This window comes from Rhinolophus ferrumequinum, chromosome 18 (genome assembly GCF_004115265.2).
Source record: "Rhinolophus ferrumequinum isolate MPI-CBG mRhiFer1 chromosome 18, mRhiFer1_v1.p, whole genome shotgun sequence".
Classification (NCBI taxonomy): domain Eukaryota; kingdom Metazoa; phylum Chordata; class Mammalia; order Chiroptera; family Rhinolophidae; genus Rhinolophus; species Rhinolophus ferrumequinum.
The window spans coordinates 62,310,105-62,331,535 of NC_046301.1; the positions used below are offsets into that span (position 1 = coordinate 62,310,105).

Genomic DNA, 21,431 nt, shown 5'->3' on the forward strand with positions numbered 1-21,431 from the left:
GAAGGAAGGAAGGAAGGAAGGAAGGAAGGAAGGAAGGAAGGAAGGAAGGAGTCTGCCTTCTTGGCCCAGAGTGGCCAACTTGCTGTATGACTTTGAGCTGCACCTCAGTTTCCCAAGCTGTAGAAATGGGGCCACACTGCCCATGACCTCACCAGTCCCTCCTGCTATAAGGCTGTGGGTGTCATGTTTGTGGCTCCAGCTCCCTGGGGCCTGCACTGGCCCTAGCTGCCCAGCTCAGCCGGCTCCCAGGGGACCTGCTCTGCTGACACCAGATTCTTTCCTGGACCGTCCTGCCATCTGGCCGACACTCGATCCCGGCCCCACTTCCAGGCCAGCATCCACCGACCAGCCTGCTTGGGCCAAGGCCCCAAGACTCCCTGCTGAGGGACAAGGGGCTGTCTGTGCGGTCCCTGGGAGGGTGTGGCGAGGCCCGGGCTCTGCCAACACCGGCAGAAGCCTCGAGGACTGGGGACATTGCCGAGACCTGCGGCCCAGAGCCGCTGCAGCCGAGGAGACAGCACCAGCTGTGGGTGCTGCCAGAACCTGTGCTCCCTGTGGCCCCTCCCCTGATCACCATGGGGACCCTCAGCTGCGACCCTGCTCCACAGCTGACCTCATCACCCCTGGGCCGGCGGGCCACAGAGTGCCAGATTCCGGAGACCGGCCTGAGGAAGACTTGCGGGATGGCCACCTTGGAGAACGGTACACACAGGCCATGGAGGAGGGGGGCCAGGTGGTGGGACCCTTTCTGCGAGCCTCCGAGGACTCCCTGCATGCCCCCAAACCTCAGCTTCCTGTCTAGTAGGACAGGTGTGGATGTAGCGTTTCCATGGGCCCTGCACATATCTCCACCCAACAAGAACTAGGCACTTTGTGGGCCAGGCACCCTGCTCGGTGCTGAGGGGACAGCAGTGGGCAAAACAGCCAAGGGCCTGGCAAGACAGACACCAGGCAAACTACGAGGGAGAAGTTATGGTGTAGTGATCAGTGAGCTGGATATTCCACTCTGACGTTAACCGTGGGATCATGGTTAGCGCCCTGGCCCGCACCTCAGTTTCCTGGTCTGTTATGAAACATCTGGAGTCGGGCTCCATGGCTGGATTTCCTGGCTCTTGTGGCACTGGCATTCTTGCAGAGACCACCAAACATTGCACCTATGACAGTGTATCTCCGCCTGGGCCTGTTTTCTCACCTGTGGCAATATATCTGTGTCTGTGTCTGGGCCTCAGTTTCCCTACCTGTGACAGTGTATCTCTGTCTGGGCCTGTTTCCCCACCTGTGACAACGTGTCTCTGTGTCTGGGCCTCAGTTCCCCACCTGTGACAGTGTATCTCTGTGTCTAGGCCCGTGTGCCCCAAGGCAGGAGGCGGCTGCTGGCCCTGCAGCCGCTTCCTGTGATTCGTGTCCGACTCATAATGCCTGTTTGTGGGAAGTAGCTCCTGTCCCCCACCCCTGCCATGGACTGTGCTGGGAGCCTGAGGAGGGCCTCAGGGGCTGGGCTCTGGGCTCCTCCCCATGGTCCAGGGCACCTAGCCCTAGGCCATGATCTGAGGGCTTTGGTCACAGGCTCTGGTCCGGGCTTGTACGTCCTGCCATCCACTGTCGGCTACATCAACCACGACTGCACCAGGGTGGCCAGTCCTGCCTACTCACTGCTCCGGAGGCCCAGCGAGGGTAAGCCCAGCCCGCAGGCGGGAGTGGGGTGTGGGGAGAGGAGGTTCTGGGAGTCCTTCTGAGCTGCCAGCCTCCCCCAGGGGGCATTTCCTCACCAGATAGACCGAGGCCCCATTGAATGAGTCAGGGACACTCGACCCCTGGCTTGCTGTGTGACCTCAGGAAGCCACTATGTCTCTTTGGTTCTGTTTCCTTATTGAGGAAGAGAATCGGGGGAGGAGTAGGTGGCTGGTTGGACCTGACCTGCATTTGCCTTTAGCACTTTGCACATTTCTTGCTGCTTGACTGTTCTGTGCTTCAGTTTCCTTCTCTGTAAACAGTGACAATACATTCCTTGCACAGTTGTCAGGATTGTATACAATGCCTGGAAACATTCATTAAATGCCTTAAAAGTAGCAACAATGCTGAATATCTGGTCAGTCCTCAGAAAAGTGGGCTTGGAATGTGAGTGCCAGCCTCAGTTTCTCCATCAGCAAGCCTGGGGCTCTGCAGGCCCTGCTCACCTGACAGCATGTGGTGAGGGCAGAGTGAAAGTTCTTTGATGTTTGGACAAGCAGGGGTGGCAGGACAGCAGGCTGTGGGCACGCGGGCCTCATCTCTGTGGCATCCAGTTTCTTCCTGGCCAGGACTGAGTGACGACAGGGTGAGAGTGAACACCAAGTGCAGGGCTGCGGGTGGCCCCCGGCCACAGTCAGCTGTCCACTTTGTCAGTGCCTATACCCTTCATATGGATGCCCACAAATCCCATCACCCCATTTTCTAGAGCTGCTCTGAGGTCCCAAGTGGGCCAGGGTCAGGGTCCAGAAGGGGTCCCACGTGGGGAGTTGATTCACGTGGGTGGAGGCTTGTTAGGACGGGGCAGCTGGCAGTGGCTCTTTCAGAATCAGCAAAGATCCCAAATCAAACTGAAACAGAATTCAGGAAGCAGCAAGGGGCTCCAGAAGGCAAGTGAGGGAATCAAGTCACATCTGTCACCAGGAAGGTTAAGAACTTAGCCTGTGGCCAGAGCAACCTGGCTTCCCAGTTTTAGTCCTAGTCATAGGACACGCCTGGGGAGTCAGCAGTGGGGTGGTGGTGGTGGAGTGTGTAGACTTTGTTGAATGCTCGGGGATTTCTTGGAGGCGGAGGCGTGGGACCTGGCCTCTGTAGGATGAGTAGGTGTTCAGTGGAGCCCTCAAAAGAAGGGAACTCCAGGCAGAGCGTACAGCATAGGTAAAGGCCTAGAGGTGGGAAATGGGACAAGTTGGGATGTGCTCATTTGTCATGAACATGCTTCATCACGTGTGTGCCTGATCTCAGGCACGTGCACGTACACGTTCACATGTACACCAAATAATACTTGTCCTACCTCCTATACATTTATACCTGAATGTACTTTTAAAAAGTAGTAATGGCAATCATAGTCATCAGTCCCAAGTTCTCTGTGCCAGGCACCCCATTCATTCATGGATGGCCTCACTTTTCAATGTTCTCATCCAATTACTGAGGAAAAGGAGGCTTAGACAGGCTCAAGGATACAGCTCACAGAGCCACGGCTGGGATTTACACGTCCAACTTAGAGCCCTCCCTTAAGCTTGTCACATGCCAACCAGCCCAGGCACTAAAAGGACCCTTCTAGGACCCTTAGTCGGAGCCTAGTTATTCTCACTTTATGTACAATTCTAACCAACCTACGAGCTGGTTCTCTAGAGCCAGTTCCCTAGCTTGTGGCAGAGGAGAGGTTGAGGGGTGGGACAGCTTGGATCACTAGGGCACAGAAACACTGGTCAAGACCAAGTCAAACTCAGGCCTGGTCAGGGCAGTCAGAGCTCAGGCGGCCGAGGTCCCAACTCTCCAAGATGGGGCTGGGGGCAAGTGGAGGGTGGAGGAGACAGGGCGAAGCAGGGGCACTAAGCGGGGCCGTCAGAGGTGCCCTGTGGACCTGGGCTCCTCTCCTCAGCATCTCCGCAGGACACCAGCCCCGGGCCCATCTACTTCCTGGACCCGAAAGTCACCCGGTTCGGCCGAAGCTGTACCCCTGCCTACTCCATGCAGGGCCGGGGCAAGTCTCGGGGTGAGTGTCTGATATGTGCAGCCCCGTGAGGACCCTGCCCTTTCAGGGTCTTGGCGACTCTCTTGCCACTGTCCTCTCCTTTCCTTCCATTCCTCAAATTCTTAGAACTTCAGTGTCTTTGGAATGACAAAGCCCAAGATGTTAGCGGAGGGGCAGGGGGCCTGAGAAAACCTGAGTGAAGCAATGAAGGGTGACGGTGACGGTGCCACTGTGCACAGGTGGTGCCACGAGGGCAGCGGGGCTCATCCTCAGCATCAGGAAACAGGGTGCAGTGGGCACTGTGGCAAACATGGAAATCCCCTTCGCAGGCTGCAAACAGCTTACTTTCACCTAAAGTGCCTCATTTAATCACCCAATTCCAGGCTCCCATCCACTCACCCTTTCATCTTTTCGCTTATCACCCAGTCTATTCATCATCCCGATTCATCCGCTCATCCGCTCATCGACCCATCAATCATCCACCACCCACCCCTCCATCTGTCATCTCTCCATCCATCCGTCCTTCCACTCATCCTCCACCCGTCCATCTGTCCACCCGTCTGTCCATTCACCCATTCATCCAGTCTTCCATCCATTAATCCACCCATCCATGGATCTATCTATTCATTCACTCCTCATCCAACCGCTCACCCACCACCTATCCTTCTACTCACTCATCCTCTCAAACACGTATTAGGCCACTGCTGGGAGTCGAAGTAGATGTGACATGTCCTTGCTTTTTATAAGACCCCAGAATGGCGATGGAGTCAGACTCAGATGGGGACCATCCCACTTCAGTGTGACTATGTCTGGAAAGAGGGGAAGACCCAGGCAGGGGGCTCTCCCTGAAGGGTTGTGAGGGCTCTGCCTAGAAGGAGGGCCTGGGGAAGGCAGCAGGAAGGAGGAGACTCTGGGGCTGATGGAAGGATGAGAAGAAGCTCCCAGGAGGTGGGAATGTGAAATGGAAGGCTTGCCTGGCACAGAGTTGAGCTTGGGCAAAGGCCTGGAGGCTTGAAAGAGAACAGAGTGTGTGTGGAGTGAGGGAGGAGGAGAAATACCTTGGGGTTTCTTCAGAAGTCCTGTGAGCTCCAGGATGCTTGTGGACAAGGTGGGGAGGGGCATGCAAGCAAGGTCTTTGAGCAGGTGAGGACTCTGTCTATTGCCAATGCTTCTGCCCCATCCTCACAGGTCTGGAAGTGACGCCAGGCCCGGGGGCCTACAGCCCAGAGAAGGTGGCCCCTTTGCGTCAGCGGACTGCCCCAGCTTTTACCCTGGGTTCCCGCCTGCGTCCTCAGCCCCTGGACACCTCAGCCCCTGCCCCCAATGCCTACACCCTGCCCTCTCTCTGGGGTGCCCAGATCTTCATCAAGCCCAGTAGCCCTAGCTACACGGTGGTGGGCCGCACAACCCCTGCCCGCCCCCCACAGGACCCCGCTGAAATACCAGGCCCGGGCCAATATGATAGCCCAGACCCCAACGCTTACCGTCAGCGCCGGCCTGCCTTCACCATGCTGGGACGGCCCCGTGCCCCACGCCCCCCGGACGAGACACCTGGCCCTGGCACCCACAGCCCTGAGCAGGTCACCGTGAACAAAGCCAGGGCCCCGGCGTTCACTATGGGCATCCGACACTCCAAACGGGCAGCCACCATGGCTGCAGACACCACACCCTGATGCTTCTCGGGGACAGGATGCCAGCCTGGGCTGAGCCTCAGTTTTCCTACCAGAGAAGTGGGGTGTGGGCAGGCCCCTACTGGGCCTGGCTTTGGCAGGAGGCAGGGTGGGGGGGGGCCCTGGAGAAGCCAGGGGAGGGGGAGGTACCTCCTTCCTTCCCCTTTTCTGAACTATTCGAGGTCCTTCTAGGCCACCTGCTTCCTCCAGTCCCTGGGGGCTGTGACCCCGTGGCACTGTGCAGGGCGCCCCAGTTTCTTCTCTCCCGGTCATGCCAGGCCAAGCCAGGCCAGGCAGAGAAAGAGACACCCCTGGCCCTCCCCACTGGCTGGCTGGAGACGGAGCTTCCTGTGTCCTAGAACTCAGTGTCCGTCCGCTAAGGCCTGGGTCCCTGACACAGCTCAGGTTTCTGCCAAACTTGGGCTCTTCCCTGCTTCTCATGGAAGCACAGCTCCCCTTTCCATCCCACCCTCTAGCTGCTTGCCAATAAATCTCTGTGGCACCAAGCGCTGTCAGCATCACACACGTGTGTTCATTTAACCCATGGTCTGTTTACATCACAGGAAGGAGATCTGAAACACTGCTCTCAACATCCAGACCCCTGACTCTGCAGCCCCTGGGGGTCTGGCTGGGACCAGAGGAGGGATTTGGGGTTTTGAGTGGGGTTTTGAGGGGGGAGCCAGGTAGGCTTCTTGGAAGAAAGGACATTGGAAGTTGGGTTTTGAAGGATGTATATGAGTTTGATGTATTCTAATATTCATCAGTAGGTACTCTACAATGTTCCAAATATTGACAAAGATCACTTAAGCTTCAAAACAAATCTGCACGCAGGTGATATTTACCAAGAGGAAATTGGGCTTTGGAGGGATTGGACACTAGTCTGAGGGTACAATATGAACCAGTGTTTGTCTGATGCCAGGGTTTGAATCCTGCCCAAGGGCTCTGTTCCTGCCATTCTTTCCTAGGAACAGGAAGGAAACACATGGATGGTGTCATGAAACTGAGCCCTCTGTATGATAACACCTGGGCCCAGCCTTAAAAACCCCAATCCAGAAAGGCCCTAGCCCAGGAGTTTGGCAGGGACAGACTGCCATTGTTCTTCCCTGGAGGGCGCGGGCCCAAGGGGAGAACGGAAGGCAGGATGCAGAGGGCCTAGGTGGATACTAGCTCTCCTGACTGTAGGTCTTCTCAGCCTGGGGATGCCACAGTTGACCGACCATACATCCCTTCACCCCAGTAGGTGGACACACACCAAGACCCCTACATACGCACTTCAAAATGCACATGGACCCCCTAAACACACACCTGGGAGGAACTCAGACCCTCTCCTCACACGCACACACATGTTCACATCTGCACACAAGATACACACAACCCGACCCTCACACAGTCCACACTAGTAGGTAGACCACACACAGCACACACAAGTCCAGATGGGGGATCTCACACAGACCCAAAGGCCACGCCCTTTACACCCACTCACCCCAGACCCCACAGACGCACAATAGCTACCACAGCGTGATAGTCACAGGCGTGTGGCATCACCGACCTTCACCCCTCGACCCCGTTGTGGGCCAATTGCGGCCGCACGCGCCTCCCCCATCGTCTCCTCCTCCCGGGCCCCGCAGGCGACCGCCGGGTTGTGATCTCATCTCTGGGTTGTATTGATTTGGCTCCAGGCGGCCTCGCCCCTCCTTCCCCACCTGCCGGCGCGCCTCAGCCCCCTCCCTTTGTTTCCCAGCAGTCAGCCCTAGCCTGGGGCGGGGCCGGGGGAGGGGGAGGAGGAGGAATCGGCCGAGGCTGAGCCCGGGAGGCTGGGTGTTGGGGTGACTGTAACACCCAGTTCCCCGGTGCAGAAGGAATCAACCCTTGAGGCCTGCGTAGGGACGAAGAGGCGGGGGCGGAAAGGGCCAGCAGGCCTGGGAGGCTCAAGCCCAAGGGCTCAGTTGGGTTGTTGCTGGACTGCCCTCCGTAGAAATGGAGGATGAGCCCACACTCCAGCCGGCGCCCCTGGTTTACAGCCTAGGAAACTGAGGCCCAGGAAAAGGCAGCAGAGGAGACACTTAGCTTTGCTCTGAGCCCGCCCCCCACCCAGCCAGGCCACCCCGGCACGCCTAGGTCCAAGTCTCCTCTGTGTGCCCTCAGACACTCCTCTTTCTCTCTCTGGGTCTCAGTCTCCCCATTAGGGAATAAAGCAGGGCCTGATTTTCAAGTAACTTCCGGCTGGAACAGTGGGAATGGAGAGGACTAAGCCTTTGGTTTGGGGCTGTTCTCTGACCGCGCCTCCGTACCCGTTCCAGGCCTTGTTTACTCATCAGTCAAAAAAGGGAGGAAAGGTGATTTCTAAGTCGGGCGAAGTAGGGGGTCCCTGCCCGGGCCCTGGGTTGGAAACATCGCTCCCTCTCTGGCTGCCAGATCTGAGTCAGCGCCGTGCTCTCGGCGGACCTCAGTTTCCCCAGCCGCCCCGCCAGGCGCCGGGACGCCAAGGGCCGGGGTCCCAGGGGCGCAGCCCCCCGCGGCTGCGCGCTGGGCCGGGTGGATGACATCACCGGGCCCGAGGCGGGGAGGGAGCGGGAGGGAGCGAGAGGGCCTCCTCCGCGCCAGGCGCAGCGCCGGGTCGGGCTGGGTCCGGCGGCTGCGGCCATGACGCAGGGTCCCGGCGGACGCGCGTCCCCCGGGCCTCCTGCGCCCCCGGAGCCCGAGGCGCCCACCACCTTCTGCGCGCTGCTGCCGCGCATGCCGCAGTGGAAGTTCGCGGCTCCGGCCGGCTTCCTGGGCCGCGGCCCGGCGGCGGCGCGGGCGGCGGGAGATGCGGGGGTCGCGGGGGGCACTGACCCCCAGCCGGAGTCGGCCGGCTCGGCTAGCGTCCCGGCACTGGCGGCCGCGGTTCTGAACGCCTGCGAGCCGCGCTGCGCCGCGCCCTGCCCCCTGCCGGCGCTCAGCCGCTGCCGGACCGCCGGGACGCGGGGGCCGCGGGGCGCGCGGGGGACGGTCGGGCCCCCAGACGCCGCCGCCGACGAGTGGATCCGCAAAGGCAGCTTCATCCACAAGCCGGCGCACGGCTGGCTACACCCAGACGCCAGGGTCCTGGGTCCTGGGGTCTCCTACATCGTTCGGGTGAGTGCGCCGGCCGGGACAGCTGGGATCCCATCCTCCACGGACCCCAGACCTGGCGACTGGGGTTCCCCTCCTAGACCTCTTTCTCTAGGACACCCCAGATCCTGAGAGCCAGTTGTCTCCTCTCTACCCTTCCTCCTCTCCCCACCACCCGGGACCCCCACCTCCAGCTCTCACTCTGCTGGGAGCCCCCAGCCGGGTGGCGCTGGGGTCGAAGTTCCCACGGCGTCACGTGGGGAGGGGCGGGGAGATGGACGCAGGTGGGTAGGGGGACACGCATGCGCAGGTTAAACGTCCTCCCCCAAATCCTGTTAGGCGGGAGTCTGGGCGTTGGGGACGTCATTGGGGGCATCCTATCCTGCTACCCACACCCCCATTAAAAAGCTCCTTCGCAGACGACAGAATCGGAACCTGCGGAGACCTTGGCCTATGGGGGGCGCTGGGGAGGGGTATCTGCAAAGGGGCGGTGTCCAGCCAGACCTCAGAATTCGAGATGTGAGACTCAGGGACTTTGAATGTGGTGTAAAGGAACGGGTTGTTATTTACCCGGTTTTTTATTATGAACCTTTCAAACCAAACGAAAAACCTGGACGAATGGATCTCCTGTGCACCCACACCTACGGCTGTTGTCCTCACGCTCTCTGCACAGTGTGTCTGTCCCTGGGTATAGTTGTGACGAACCAGTACCAAGGCCATTAAATGCTTTCACACGCGTCTCCCCAGCTAGCTGTCCTGCACGCCCACAGTTCCATCGTTACATCTACAAACAGTATCTGGGATTCCAGAGTGTGTTTGAGCATTTGGTGGGATTCACATCTCATCTTGCTTTTCGGGACCAGCACCCTGGACATTGATGTGTTTGCATGTGGTTGCTGTCTTTACCACAGTCCCACTCCCCAGGTACTGGGTTGAGTAGTGTCCCCCACAAATTCATGTCCTTCGAACCTGCGAACGTGGCCTTATTTGGTAATAGGGTCTTTGTAGACTTAATCAAGTTAAAATCAGGTCATCCTGTAGTGGGGTGACCCTAATGTAATGACGGGTGTTCTGACGAAAAGAGGAAAATGTGGACCAAGACACACAGGGGAAAGATGGAAGCAGAGTGGAGTGATGTGTCTGCAAGCCAAGGATTGCCGGCCATCACCACCAGAAGCTGGAGGAGACGAGAAAGGACCGTCCCTGGAGCCTTCAGCTGGAGCAGGGCCCCCTAACACTTCTATTTTGGACATCTGGCCTCCAGAACTGAGAGAGAATACATTCCTGTTTTAAGCTGCCCAGTTTGTGGTGCTTTATTACAATGGCCCCAGAAAACTAACACTCTTGGTTAAGGTGACATTTCTCTCTGGTAAAGGTACCACTTGTTTTCTTAATAGTTAATAAGTATCTGTGGGACGTACTTTTTTTCTTGGTCAGACTTTTAAAATTTAAGGATAACATAAATATACTACTTTAGTGTAAGCAAGTCTCAGGTGCAGGGCACCCAGACTGAGCTGGACAGTGTACCCAGTCCCCTCCTGGCCGACACCACCTGCAGCGTTCCCACTACCCCGCTTCCATCACCATGGTTTACCTTAAAAGTTGAGGTAAAGTTCACATAACAAATTTAACCACTAACCATTCTAAAATGGACAATTCAGTAGCATTTGGTACATTCACAAGGTTGTGCAACCATCACCACTGTCTAGTTCCAGAATGTTCCATCACCCCGATAGGAAGTCACCCCCAACCCCTAGCAACTGCAAACCCACTCCTGTCTCTGGATGTGCCTGTCTTGGACGTTTCACATGGATGGCGTCATATGACCAGTGCGGCCATGTGGCCCTCCACCTGAACCAGTACCCTCCCAGCAGCATAGGCATTGGAAGGATGGTTATGGCCATCATCTGGTCCTCACTCCAGGAACTCCGTTGGCTATTCCCACCTCCTTTGCCCCTCAGCACCATCTCCTGGAGATTCTGAATTACCTTTCCATGGAAATGGCGGTCGAAGCAGGAGTTCACACACTTTTCCTGTAAGGGGTCAAAGATGTTCAACGCCTTGGTCTCCATCTCATCTGCTTGCAGGCCCTGTGCTGGGCTCTGGGAAGCAGCAGTGAGCAAGATGACCACCATCCCAGTCCTCCTGGACTTATGTCCTAGTGATACGGTTAAATGAACAGTCACGGTTGAGCCTGGAGGAATTGAGAACAAGTTACATAGTCAGGGAAGACACTCTGAGGCAATGACACTGAGACTGGACATGGAGAGGAAGCAGCCTGAAAATAGATGGGGGTGGGAATGGTAGGGGTGGGTGGGTCCAAAGTCCCTGTGGCTATCAGCTGGACACTCAGGGACGGTGGGAAGGGCTTGGAGCCCTGAGTGCAGCAGGCGCGTGAGGAGCCCTTGTCAGCCCTGCTGGGTCGTTTGCTCACTTGTCTCTCTTCCCCAGTACATGGGCTGCATCGAGGTCCTGCGCTCCATGCGCTCCCTGGACTTCAACACTCGTACCCAGGTCACCAGGTGAGCTGTGGGAAGGGGTCCGGGACCAGGTTCAGGGGCTGTGCTGGCCCCACTGAATCAAACACCCATGCCTTCGATTGGAGCTGTGGCCCAGGCATGCGCTGGCCACAGAAAGAGCAGGAGAGAAAGCACTGAGGGGGTATCTGCCAGATGCCCAGGAACCCCCCTTCTATGCCTCTGGTTCCCTCCTCTCCCCAAGCACCCTAGCGTCCCTGCCCCTCTGGCCCCCTCCCTCCTCGGAGCCCCTCCCCGTCTCAGAGTCTACTGAACCCCTTTCTCAGCCCATCGCCCTCGGACCCCCACCCTTCTCTGAGCTCTTGGCCCTCCTTAGACCCCTCCCCTCCAAGCTCTCAGCCCCTCCCTCCACAGGGAAGCCATCAACCGGCTCCATGAGGCTGTGCCGGGCATCCGTGGCTCCTGGAAGAAGAAGGTAGGTGAGGGGCTGGTGGGGAAGCCATGGTCACCCTCTGACCGTGCCCAGCTCCAGCCACTCTGCGGGGGGGCAGGGCTCTCTCCAGCCCCCACGCCCCCAATGCGGCCCCCACACCCCCACCCTGCAGTCCCCCCTTCCAGGGCCCACTCCCCCCACCCTGTGCCTTGTGCTGCCCCCAGGCCCCCAACAAAGCGCTGGCCTCCATCCTGGGCAAAAGCAACCTGCGCTTCGCGGGCATGAGCATCTCCATCAGCATCTCCACTGATGGCCTCAACCTCTCGGTGCCTGCCACGCGCCAGGTGAGCGCCGCCTGCTCTATTTGCAGCCCCCACAGCCCCACGCAGGGCAGGCTCTGTGGACTCACACAAGTGAAGCCCAGAGGTGTGGCGGGTGCAGGGGTGTGTGTGACCTGTTTATCCGGAAACTAGCTGAGGCCCCAGCCTGATCTAGGGGCCAAGGGGGGACGCAGCCACTGCCGTCACAGCGCCCCACAGTTGTCACGATGGGGTGGGGGTGCTCCTGGCACGGAGTGTGTATGTGCGTGCATCTGCGTGTCTGCATGTGTCTGCGTGTCTGTGCATCTGCGCACCCCAGCGCTTGCGTGCCCCTCCTGGAGCCCTGGCCCCTGGCCCCTGGCCCGGGCGGCCGGTGACCACGTGTCTCTGGCAGATCATCGCCAACCACCACATGCAGTCCATCTCCTTCGCTTCGGGTGGCGACACGGTAAGAAGGGGTTGGGCGGGTAGACATCGCCCCCTCTGTCTCCTGCATTGCTGGGGCGGGCGGCCAGGAATCCTGGCCCAGGGGCTCCTCCCACCCATCCCCTCTCTCCCCAGGACATGACAGATTACGTGGCCTATGTTGCTAAGGACCCCATCAACCAGAGAGGTGAGGCCCAGTGGGCCGGGTGGGAGGGGGTGCTGTGTAGTGTTTTAGCCGCAGAGGCCACGCTGATGCTGTGTCACAAACGGCCCCCAGCCTGCCACATCCTGGAGTGTTGTGAGGGCCTCGCCCAGAGCGTCATCAGCACCGTGGGCCAAGCCTTCGAGCTGCGCTTCAAACAGTACCTGCACAGCCCCCCCAAGGTGGTTGTCCCCCCAGAAAGGTACCAGCCCTTCGTCCTCCACCTGGGAGTGTGTCCACTTTGTCCCCCGTGCTCCCTCATCTGTAAAACCCAGATAAAAACAGCCCCCACTTCTGGGGCTGCCATAAGGCTTCAGGAGCCAGTCAGCATCGTCCGCATTACGGTCATCGTCATCGGGGCGGTCCACGCTTCTGCAAAGGGCCAGACAGTCTACATTTTCTGTGTTGTGGCCGCCAGACGCACAGGCTGTGGTCTGTGTAAGCAGTTGCGGAGGGTTCTGAAGCGGTGAACAGGCTGCAAGCCAAGAAAACTGTGTTTATAGATGTGCAAATCTGAATTTCAATAACTTTCTTATGTCGCCAACTACTGTCCTTTGGATATCTTCGTAACCATTTAAATGTTTTATTGCTTGAAAGTGTGCAGATCACTCTTGGCTCCTGGGCTGGTCCCTGCTCTCAGCTACTTAAATATCTATTAATCGTTAGAAATTCAAACAAGCAGACACCGAAGAGGAAGTCTACATGTGAATTCATGCAGCCCTCCTCCCCCGACCCTTCCCTGGGGGTGAGGTGGCCTTTTTTGCTTTTGTCACCTGCTCACTTGTCCCTCACACGTGCACGCTGGGTTTCATCTGTCTGGCTGGGCACCTGGGGATAAATTTCTACAGGTGTGACAATAGGGCCAGATGGTGAGGGCCTTTTATTAAACACTCAGGGTGTTCCCTCTGACCTGTTCCTGGGTGCCAGCCTGAGGTCAGAGGCAGGTGCAAAGGGCAGCAGTGGAGACCAGCTCTCCTGAGCACCTGCTATAGCCATGCGGTGTCCTATCATAGACTGGGAATGAGAAAGACAGCCCCCAGCAAACATTTCCTGGGTGAAGGCTCAGCTGATTGGAGCTGGGGTCTGGCTTGTCCCATCCACTGTAAAAAGCTCAAGCCCCAAGATCTTGGCATCCCTCAGACACTTCTGTTCCTTCTGCCCTGTGTGCTGGGGCCCCTGCCTGTGCTCACACTTGCTGTCTGCCCCCAGGCTGACTGGGCTGGAGGAGCCGCCCTGGGGAGACGAGGAGGACACAGAACACAATTACTACAACAGTGTCCCAGGAAAGGAGCCGCCCCTGGGCGGGCTGGTGGACTCCAGGCTCACCCTGACACAACCCTGTGCCCTCGGGGCCTTCGGAACCCTCAGCCAGGTCAGCCTCTGGGGACTCGTGGGGGAGGGGCTGGCAGGGCCATCCCCAGATGCTGACTCCCTGGGCCTTGCCCCTAGCTTTTCCTTCTGCTCTTCCTTCATCGCAGATGGTTTTTTGCTCCCACAACCCTCCCTTCACAAACTGCACAGATATGCTAGGCCCTGTTCTCACACTTCAGATGTTGAGTAAATGATCACAGTGATTTAATCAGGGCTGTGACAGGGCTCCCAAGGAAGGTAAAACAGGGAGACTGGCTTTGTGGTCAGGAGGAAGCAGTGTTTGGGCTGGGCTCTGGTGGGTGAATAGGAGTTGCCCACGAAGAGAATGCAGATGGCGAGAGTAGCATGTACAGGGCACCAGGAGGGTACAGGCTGCTTTCCCAAGTGGAGAGGGCCTCTGAGGCTGTAGCAGGGGTGGGAGGTGGGCACAAAGCTGGCCGTGGTGGGCAGCTGGCAGTTGGAGGGGGAAGGGTTAGAGGGTGTGAGCCTCGCCTCACATCCGACTTATGTCCCCAGGGACTTAGGTGGGCTGGGTGGGGACGCTGGGTGTACTTGGCTGCGAAGACTGGCTTGTGCATTGCAAGAGGACCCCGCGCTCTTTTTCAGGGTGCATCTCCTGCTCGAAGAGACGCCCGTGGCCTGCAGTGGGAGCTGGGCCTCTCAGGTGAGGGTAGGATGCTCTGGGGGTATGGGGGTGCTCCAGCCCCTCCCTGACTGGATGCCTGGGTCCCCCTCAGTCTCTCCTCTGCATCATTTCACTTTCACTCCCCAAGCTCTTATGAGATTTGACATCATCAGTTTCTTTTCATCGAGATTTCTGGCTTCTTTTGAAACTGGGAAGGTCTGGCGCACTGGGCCACCTTCCTCCCTGGGGACGGATGTCCCCTGCCCCACTACCCCTGCTTGGGCATTTATGGGTTTTTCACTCCTGATGGTGCTGCTCAAATGCGTGGGGACTCTGCCTTCCTGGAGGAGACAGGTATGGGTGGGGCTCCCAGGTGGGGTCCCGCCCTAACCCCTGCCTCCCCGGTGCCTCTCCCCTGGCTCCCCTAGCTGACCCTACCACCCCTCCCGCCCCCCTCAGCCCCACCTGGGGACGGCTATGTGCAGGCGGATGCCAGGGGGCCCCGAGACTACGAGGACCACCTGTACGTCAATACGCAGGGTCTGGACGCCCCGGAGCCCCTGCAACCTGAGGACAGCCCCAAGAAAGACCTGTTCGACATGCGTATGTTGGGGCAAGCCAGCCTGCGGGGGAGGGTGTACACATGCCACCTGTGGTCTGATGGGGGAAGCCCAGCCTCCTCTTCTGGGGATTTTCCAAGTTGCTAAGGGTGGGGTGCGAAAGTGTTTCCTATGGGACTCACTAGTCTGATAGGGGAGGCTCTGCCTCCTCCTCTGTGGGACGCCCCAGTCTCTTGGGGGTCACCCATCTTCTTCTCCATGAGGGTCCCCAGTCTGACAAGAGGAGCCTAGTTCCTATCTTAAAGGAGTGGCTAGTATGATGGGGGAGGCTCAGGCCCCTCTTCTCTGTGGGTCTGCCCAGTCTGAGAGGGAATTTAAACTCCCTTTTCATGTGACTCCATGGTCTGAGGGAGGAGGCCCCAGCCCCTTCTTATGGGAATCCCAGTCTGATGGGAGAGGCACTGTGTGCTTACTGGGGGACCCCCAGTCTGATGGTGGTGGCCTAATCCACATCTTGATAGAGCTGACTAGTGGACTTTGGGGCCTATTCCTGCCTCTCTCAGGGCCTGAGAGAGGGCTCAGTCTGATGGAGGAGGCTTGTGTCCAAAATGCCCTCCTTACTTCCCACATCCATTCCACCCTCTTCCACAGCACTTGGAAGTGCTGTCCAGGCAGGATGGCCCTTCTCCTTCAGGACACTGCCCTAGTTGGAGGTCCTTGAGAACCTCCCAAGCTAGCTGCATATGTCTTCCTTCATAAAGTTTGCAAAGCCCTGTTCCCCTGTCATCTGACAACTGGATTTCTTATCATTGCAAGAATGACATGCACAGGTGTGGACTGAGCACCTACTGTGCACTGGACACTGGACTAGGAGTGGGCCCCCCCCCCCCGCCCTGGCACCTCCCCGAGACCCTCCCCTGGGAAAGGAGTTATCAGCTCCCTGTGAGGCAGGCTGGCCCCTTGGTAGACCAGCAGCCTCTGTGGAGAAAGGTGCTTCAGCCAGGCTCCCACTGGTACACACAGTGCACACACCATAGTCAGCACACAGCGCACACTCAGCCACCCAGGGCACACTCAGCACACTGAGCACACAGCTCACACTCAGCACACTGAGCACACAGCGCACTCAGTACACTGAGCACACACAGTGCCCACACGGCACAGTCAGCTGCACACAGCGCACAGCGAGGCATTGTGGTGCTTCGTGCAGGCCTGATGCACAGTAGGTGCTCAATCAGTGTTGTCCAGTTCCCAAGGGTGGGTCCTTCCTTCCAGCCAAGCCCCCCCTTCCCAGCAGGAGGCAGCTGCCTGCCCCTGCCTCCTGCCCCCGGTCCTCACCCGCAGGCCCCTTCGAGGACGCCCTGAAGCTGCATGAGTGCTCCGTGGCGGCTGGCATGGCGACAGCCCCCCTTCTCTTGGAGGACCAGTGGCCCAGTCCCCCCACCCGCCGGGCCCCCATCGCCCCCACGGAGGAGCAACTGCGGCAGGAGCCCTGGTACCACGGCCAGATGAGCCGTCGGGCTGCGGAGAAACTCCTCCGAGCAGACGGGGACTTCCTCGTGCGCGACAGTGTCACCAACCCCGGGCAGTACGTCCTCACCGGCATGCATGCTGGGCAGCCTAAGCATCTGCTGCTTGTGGATCCTGAGGGAGTGGTAAGGTGGGGTGGAGTGGGGTGGGGCGGGGCCGGGATGGGGGCGAGGCCTGGCTTGGAGATGGGGCCCGGCGGGGCTGGGGGATGACAGGGGCAGCTTCTTAAGGCCCTTTAGATTTAATGACGTACTTTCCAGATTACAAAGCCCTTTACGTTTACAGATTCTGTTCTGTTCCCGTTTACCAGGTACTTTAGCATTAGAATTTTCCAATTTAAGAATTACAAACTATTTTAGGGTTTACAAAGTATTTCTCAGTCTATAAAGCATTTTGGGTGTTACAAAATCTTTTCCAATTTCAAGGCTTTTCAGGGTTTACAAAGTACTATATTTCAACAATTGTAAGATGCACTTTTTTTTCGCATTCTGTTATGCCACAAATAGTGGTGTCTTTGGTAAATACGGTATCTTCAGTTTCTAATGTATTTTAGAGTTCAGAAAGCATGTTTCAATTTACAAGGTCTACAGGTTGCTGAACGCTTCAAGCCTCTGATACACACTTTTTTCCCCTCTCATTTTGACATCTTTGAGGTCTGGATTATTTTTTTAACCATCATTTGCATATTTGAACCTGCCTCCCCACCCCTGTGGTACATGAAATGGTGATGCATTTTACAGTTGCTTTGAGCCAATGAGATTTGGTCTTTTATAGTTCCTAAAGCATTTTAGGGCTTACAGAACATCTTCCAATTTACAAGGCATTGTAGGGTTTGTGAATCACTGTCCAGCATCCTTGGGTTCTACAGGTTACTTCCCAGGTGCTTAGGGGTGTTGAGAGCCTTCTTAGAGTTTACCAAGGGCTGTAGCTCCATCTAGCTGAATCCTAAGAACTGCCCTCGGTGGCTGCATATGCTCCTGTCTCTATATGGATCACACTTGGGTGGAAGGTGGTTGTGTGGCCAGGCCCAGAAATGTGCATTTTTACCCTGCTCCCCAGGTAATATGTGCCAGTGAGGCCAGCATTGCCTGTGAAATGCCCAGCAGCCAGGGGACCTGAGGGTCTTTCTGTGCTGCACCCAGATCTAGCATGCAGTGATGCTAAGATCTTCTCATTCGAAGATACAGATGGTTTTTGGATTTGGTGATTCTGATTTCCAGATCTGTATCTCTGAGATTCCAGGGGTGTATTTATTTTCTAGGGCTGCCCTACAAAATGACCACAAACTGGATGGCTTAAAACAGTAGGAATTTATTGTCTCCCAGCTCTGGAAGCCGGAAGTCTGAAATCAAGGTGTCGGCAGAGCTGGTTCCCTCTGAGGCCGTGAGGGAGAACCTGTTCAGGTCTCTTCCAGCCTCTCATGGTTGCTGGTAGTTCTTAGTGTTCCTTGGCTTGTTGACATATCACTCCAGTCACTGCCCCGTCTTCTCATGCATTCTCCCTGTGTCTCGGTGTCCAAGTTTTTGTCTTTTAAGGACACAAGCCACTGGATTTGGGGACACCTGGGTAATCCAGAATGAGCTCATCTCAAGACCTTTCACTCAATCACATCTGCAAAGACGTTTTTTCCAAATAAGGTCCTGTTCATATGTTCCAGGGGTTAGGATGTGGACACGTGTTTTGGGGGACACTAGTCAACCTGCTATAGGAAATGTGACCCCAGAATCCTGGTTGTTCTGGAGCCTGTGTCCATACCTGGTTCTAACTCTACGAGTCTCAGTCCCCATAGTGCTCAGACTTGAGTGTGCATCGGGACGTGGGCGGCTTGTGCAAACATAGTCCCGATTCAGCAGCTCTGGGCTGGCCAAGTTTGCTTCCCAACAGGCCCCTGGAGGTGCTGATGCCGAGGCCTCTGGCCCCACAGGTGCGGACAAAGGACGTGCTGTTTGAGAGCATCAGCCACCTCATCGACTACCACCTGCAGAACGGGCAGCCCATCGTGGCTGCCGAGAGTGAGCTGCATCTGCGCAGTGTGGTAAAGCGGGAGCCCTAAGCCAGGTGTGTAGTCAGTCGCTGGTGCCCGGCAGCTGCCCAGTGGCCACACTTTCTCTCCTTTTAAAAACTGAGAAGGAATGAACATACTATGCAATTCACCCATTGCAGTGGATACCTCAGTGGTTTTCAGTATATTCTCAGAGTTGTGCAGCATCTCCCTGTCTAATTCCAGAACATTCCATCACCCCCAAAAAAACCCCCGTCTGCAGTCACCCCCACCCCCCTCCCCAGCTCCTGACCATCACGAACCCACGTCCTGTCTGTGGACGCGCCTGTTCTGGACGTTTCCCATAAGTGGAATCACACACTGTGTGGCCTTGTGTGTCCGGCTTCTCTCATGAGCCCCGTGTGTTCAGGTCCATCCACGTTGTGGCGAGTGTCAGCGCCTCCCTCCTTTTCACGGCCAAGTGACACTCCATGTGTGGATGGGTCACATTGTTTGTGTCCATCACCTGCTGATGGACACTAGGCTATTTCCACTTTTTGGCTGTTACAAAGAATGCCACTATGAACATGTGTGTGAAGGTTTTTGTGTGGTCGTGAGTTTTCATCACCCTTGGGAGTGGAATGCTTGAGTTGTTATGGTAACTGTTTAATTGGTAATAAAGATCTCTTGAGGGAGGCAGCATTTGGCTACCCTGGAAGAGGGAATGACCTGGGTCTGGCTGGGCTGCTGTGTCAAGTGGGGTGGGTGAGATGAGAAGTTGCACCGTTGGCCTTTCACTTTTGGTATTGGGGAGCCATGGGAGGGTTTTGAGTGGGTTAGCGACAGACATGTCCAGGACCTCTCTGGTGAGAGAGGAGGGGCTCTGGGGTGAAACAGGGTTGGGGAGCAGTCCAGACAGGAGAGGACATGGCTGAACTAGGGGTGCGGGGGTGGGGGGTGGAGTCTCATAAGCAGCTTTTGTGGTGGCGGGAGAGACAGGATCTGGGGACAACAGGAACTGGGGGTTGGGCTCGGGGAGGGAGGGACCGCAGGGGAAGGGGGCTGTGGAATTTCCCCAAAGGCTGTGTGAGAGGAGCTTCTGGGCCAGGTTAGGCTGCTCTCCTGTCCCCATGACAACGGTCTCCTTCCTGACTCCTCCCCCACTCAGCGCAGGCCTCCTCCCTGCCCCCAGACAGGCCTGGCTGCTGGCAGAGATGGGGTTTCCAGTCTGGAGAAGGGATTCAGGGGTTGGGGGTGGTCCTATGGAACACCTGAAGTGAACTGCAGCACTCTGGGACTGTATGTTTGCATATGCCAGGGTACGACCTGCTTGCCTTTTGTCCCCAGAGTTGTTTTGTGACTTAAGAAATAATGCTGATGGCAGCTATAATAGGTGCTAATGCAGCCGTTGCTGTGTCCAGGGACTGTGCTCAGCCCCTCCCCACAGCGTCTCACTGACTCCCAGGAGGTTGAGACAGGCGCTGTTATTAGCATTCTCATTTTGCAGTAGAAGAAACAGCAGAGAAGTTAAGACACTACCCTAGGTCACACTGGAACAGCAAGGGGGAGCTGGGCCCCTGGGCGTGAGGCCCCTCTCTGGGTCACTTTACTGCAGTGTAACTGAGGTTTGGAGCCCTGACACATGAACCCAGGTCTCTGATTGCTGTCTCAGCTGACCTTTGACCTCTCCTTCACTTTCTCCCCCAGGTGATGGTTCTAGTCTCGGCTCCTGTCCCTGCTCCCAGACACCCCTGGTGTGGTGGCCTTAAATGGTGGCTCAGCCTTTCTCTGGACCCTGGTCAGGCCGGAACCGCCGCTGTCTCTCCTTCCTCCACATGGGGCTCAAATCTCTTCTCTAGCAGGCCTTGGGTTGCGCTGGGTAATCCAGGCCTGTTCTGGTTGGTTTCCTTGTCCGAGGCCCCTCGTTCTAAGGCCCCTCCTGCCTCCACCCTTCACCTGGAGTGAAGGTGTATATACCAAAGACAGAACCGTTTCTTGCCTTTAATGAAACAATATCAGAAAGGAGCCTTCTCTCTCAGAGCCCTGGCTGAGGTCCCTGTGGGGACGGAGGCACCGACTCTTTTCTGGGCTGGACCTCAGCTCAGGAGGGCTCCCAAGCCCCTGGCATGGAGATGGACTCCTGTCCTGGCTGGCTTCAATGTTTCCAACGGAAAAATTGGTGCACAATTGTTTTTTGGAGGGAGAACAGAGGTGCTTTGGGTCCTCAGGGCAGGACATATGCTGATGTCCAAGTGGGGGGCAGCCTTCGGGTGTCGACCTGGATTGGACATTTGGAATCTGTTGTAATTAAACCTGGGAATGACTGCACACTAAAGGGCACTCTTAGGTTGGGGGGCTGGCCAGGGAAACAGCCAGGCAGCATCGGCTTTGGCCTCCCTGGGGCTGGAGATGGAGAGGAGGGAGTCACCTGTGGGAGTGCCCCTGCTGCAGGGGAGGGTGTGGGGGGACAGTCTGCTCTTTCCCAGAATCCCAAACACCTCTCATACACCTTTGTTTTTATCCAAAGATAAAGTACACCCAAGCTCCCCTATTAAACATACCCAGTTCCTCTCTGGAAACACCCTAGTTGATCTCCCAAATGCTACAAACCTCTCTCGAGATACCCCCGACATCTTCAAAAAGCTCCTTGTCGTCCTCTCCAAATTGCTCCTAACTTGCCTATAGTTCTGGCCTCATTTCCGAGGGGTCCCAACTCCTCTCCTCCCCATTTTCTCGACCTGCCTCCGTCACCCTCACCTATGCTGCTCCCTCGTGCCCGGCTTCCTACTCTAGCGCCCCACTTCTGTCCTCCAGGCCTTCCTGCACATGGACTCTGGGACTCTCCCTCTCAGAGAGACCTCCACTCTCCCCAGGACCCTCCTTCAACTCCTTCCACAAACATGGAGGCCGCTCTCCCAAAGTGGTCCCCAGTCTGCCCCACATCCTGCCAGGGTCGAGATCGCTGGAGAGGGGTTGTGCTTTGTCCCCAGTCGGCAGGCCTTTTCCCATGCCTGGGGCGCCTAGCAAGGGTATGGGA

At 57.1% G+C, this 21,431-nt stretch overlaps 2 protein-coding genes across 4 annotated transcripts; both read left to right on the forward strand.

The window, feature by feature from the left end:
* Nucleotides 1-375: 375 nt before the first annotated feature.
* Nucleotides 376-5,839, forward strand: ODF3L2 (outer dense fiber of sperm tails 3 like 2). 2 transcript variants are annotated; one of them, XM_033134739.1, is made up of 4 exons: nucleotides 376-702; nucleotides 1,567-1,674; nucleotides 3,614-3,727; nucleotides 4,895-5,839. In XM_033134739.1, exons 1-4 carry the CDS (start codon nucleotides 576-578, stop codon nucleotides 5,377-5,379), a joined length of 834 nt encoding a protein of 277 aa, XP_032990630.1. In that variant the 5' UTR covers nucleotides 376-575; the 3' UTR covers nucleotides 5,380-5,839. The 2 variants fall into 2 exon arrangements, with proteins under 2 accessions (XP_032990630.1, XP_032990631.1); XM_033134740.1 differs by lacking the exon at nucleotides 1,567-1,674.
* Nucleotides 5,840-8,019: 2,180 nt separating this feature from the next.
* On the forward strand, nucleotides 8,020-20,740 carry SHC2 (SHC adaptor protein 2). Of its 2 annotated transcripts, none has more exons than XM_033134519.1 (13): nucleotides 8,020-8,493; nucleotides 10,921-10,991; nucleotides 11,361-11,421; nucleotides 11,604-11,723; nucleotides 12,094-12,147; nucleotides 12,261-12,312; nucleotides 12,403-12,529; nucleotides 13,537-13,699; nucleotides 14,305-14,362; nucleotides 14,783-14,926; nucleotides 16,159-16,538; nucleotides 18,338-18,471; nucleotides 20,102-20,740. In XM_033134519.1, exons 1-12 carry the CDS (start codon nucleotides 8,020-8,022, stop codon nucleotides 18,464-18,466), a joined length of 1,833 nt encoding a protein of 610 aa, XP_032990410.1. In that variant the 3' UTR covers nucleotides 18,467-18,471; nucleotides 20,102-20,740. The 2 variants fall into 2 exon arrangements, with proteins under 2 accessions (XP_032990410.1, XP_032990411.1); XM_033134520.1 differs by having other exon boundaries at nucleotides 16,228-16,538; nucleotides 20,102-20,737.
* Nucleotides 20,741-21,431: the final 691 nt, after the last annotated feature.